Source organism: Cicer arietinum, chromosome 6 (assembly GCF_000331145.2).
Source record: "Cicer arietinum cultivar CDC Frontier isolate Library 1 chromosome 6, Cicar.CDCFrontier_v2.0, whole genome shotgun sequence".
In the NCBI taxonomy this organism is placed as follows: domain Eukaryota; kingdom Viridiplantae; phylum Streptophyta; class Magnoliopsida; order Fabales; family Fabaceae; genus Cicer; species Cicer arietinum.
In genome coordinates, this window is record NC_021165.2 from 62,200,778 (window position 1) to 62,202,885 (window position 2,108).

Here is a 2,108-nt window from a genome sequence, read left to right on the forward strand (position 1 = left end):
TCAATTTAAACAAAATAAAAACTAAAAATTAAAAACTAAAATTAAAAAATTCAAAACTAAAGTTGAAAACTCAAGAGTCAAAACCTCAAACTGATTTTAACTTTTGAAAATTTAAAAACAAAATTACACTCCGAACAAGGCATAGTTATCGATTGTTATTTTGTACATGGAGAGTTAACACATCACATCCCTTATTGCTCTAATCGTCTCATTCCTTCTAACTATTAAGCTAGTTGTTTTGTAATTTCATATATTTTGTTATTGGTATAATTATTTATTATTTATTCAACTTAATATTGGAAGTTGTAAATAATTCAAATGTTAGTTTTGGGTCAAGTTAAGTGGTTCCACATTTGTACCCATATAAATAATTTTGTGTGTAATGTTTTGAGACTAATGCCATTGTGAAATACATAAGGAAATTTAGAAAATAACTCTCTTCCATAACTTCTCTCCTTTCTCCATCATTTTCTAAAACACCACAATTAACAAGTATCAATTTTCACCATTGATTCACCCTCAATTCTTGATAGTGTTCCAACATCTGGCATCAAGAGCAAGGTTCAGATCCAATTCCGCTGCAATCATGTCCGTTTTCAATGACAAAATCCCTACCAACCTTCTGATTCTTGATTCGAAGAATTATGACAAATGGCACAAACAAATGAAAGTTTTGTTTGGATATCAAGATGTTCTTGATATGATTACCGATGGCATTACTCATCTTGGTAAAGAGGCTACAACATCTCAAGAAGCGAAATTCAAGGAAGATAAAAAGAAAGATTACAAGGCCCTTTTCTTGATCCATTCTTGCGTCGATAGTGACAATTTCGAAAAAGTTGGCGATTGCGACTCGGCGAAGACAACTTGGAGTATTCTTGAGAAAGCATATGCTGGAGTGGATAAGGCGAAGGTGGTGAGGTTACAAACTCATAAGCGGCAGTTTGAATTACTTCAAATGGAAGACAAGGAAACGATTAACGATTACGTGACGCGTGTGACACGCTTGGGGAATCAAATGAAGTCGTGTGGTGAAGCCGTTTCCGAACAGAATTTTGTGTCGAAGGTATTGCGTTCTTTAACACCAAGATTCGATAATATTGTGGTGGCGATTGAGGAATCGAAGGATCTCAAGACGATGACGAAAGATGAACTTCAAAGTTCATTGGAAGCTCATGAACAAAGGATGGACGAAAGAGGAAACGATAAAGCCAAAGCGGAACCTGCTTTGCAAGCCCGTTTCAACGAGAAGAATAAGAAATCGAAAGGGAGATGGCCTTCTAGAGGAAAGAAGAATTTCCAGAATTTTGGTGAAGAAGAGTCACAAAATTCAAGAAAAGGTGATGGCAGTTCCAAAGGTGGTGGTCAAGACAACTACAAGCCGTTCGACAAGAGTACCAAGAAGTGTTACAATTGTCAAAAGCTTGGGCATTTCGCAAGAGAGTGTAGAGCGAAACCAAGGGAGAATTATGCGGATGAGGCTAAAGTTGCTAGACAAGACGTGGATTACGATAACACGGTTCTTGTGACGATCATGAAAGAGAACTATGGCATTAAAGAGGCGCTGGACAGCAACTATGACAAGAGGAAGTTGCTGGACAGCAACTATTGCAGTGCAGAAAAATCTACAATAACGCGTTCGGAGAAAAGCGCAATGGTAACAGTTCGAGATGGAGCCTAAGGGAGAAATGAGTGGTACTTGGACTCAGGTTGTTCGACACATATGATGGGAAGAAAGGATTGGTTCGTGAAGATCAATCAAGCCATGCGAAGTAGAGTGAAATTCGCGGATGACACGACATTAGCGGCCGATGGTATCGGTGATGTTTTGATCATGAGAAAGGATGGTGGTCATTCCTTGATCAAAGATGTGCTGTACATTCAGGAATCAAGTGTAATCTATTGAGTATTGGCCAATTGCTTGAGAGGAATTACATGATTCGGATGGAAAACAAGGTTTTGCGCGTTTTGGACCAAAACGGTGTTTTGATCCTTAAAGCTCCTATGGCTGCCAATAGGACTTTCAAGATTGAATTGGAAATCATGGAGCATAGGTGCTTAGCTACAGCGGCAAGTCGTGATGAATGGTTGTGGCACTACCGTCTTGG

The 2,108-nt window shown here is 38.6% G+C and overlaps 1 protein-coding gene across 1 annotated transcript; it reads left to right on the forward strand.

Annotated features, from left to right (window-relative positions):
- Positions 1-586: 586 nt before the first annotated feature.
- On the forward strand, positions 587-1,681 carry LOC140920820 (uncharacterized). Its single transcript, XM_073369664.1, has one exon. The coding sequence runs from the start codon at positions 587-589 to the stop codon at positions 1,679-1,681; it is 1,095 nt and encodes a 364-aa protein (XP_073225765.1).
- Positions 1,682-2,108: the final 427 nt, after the last annotated feature.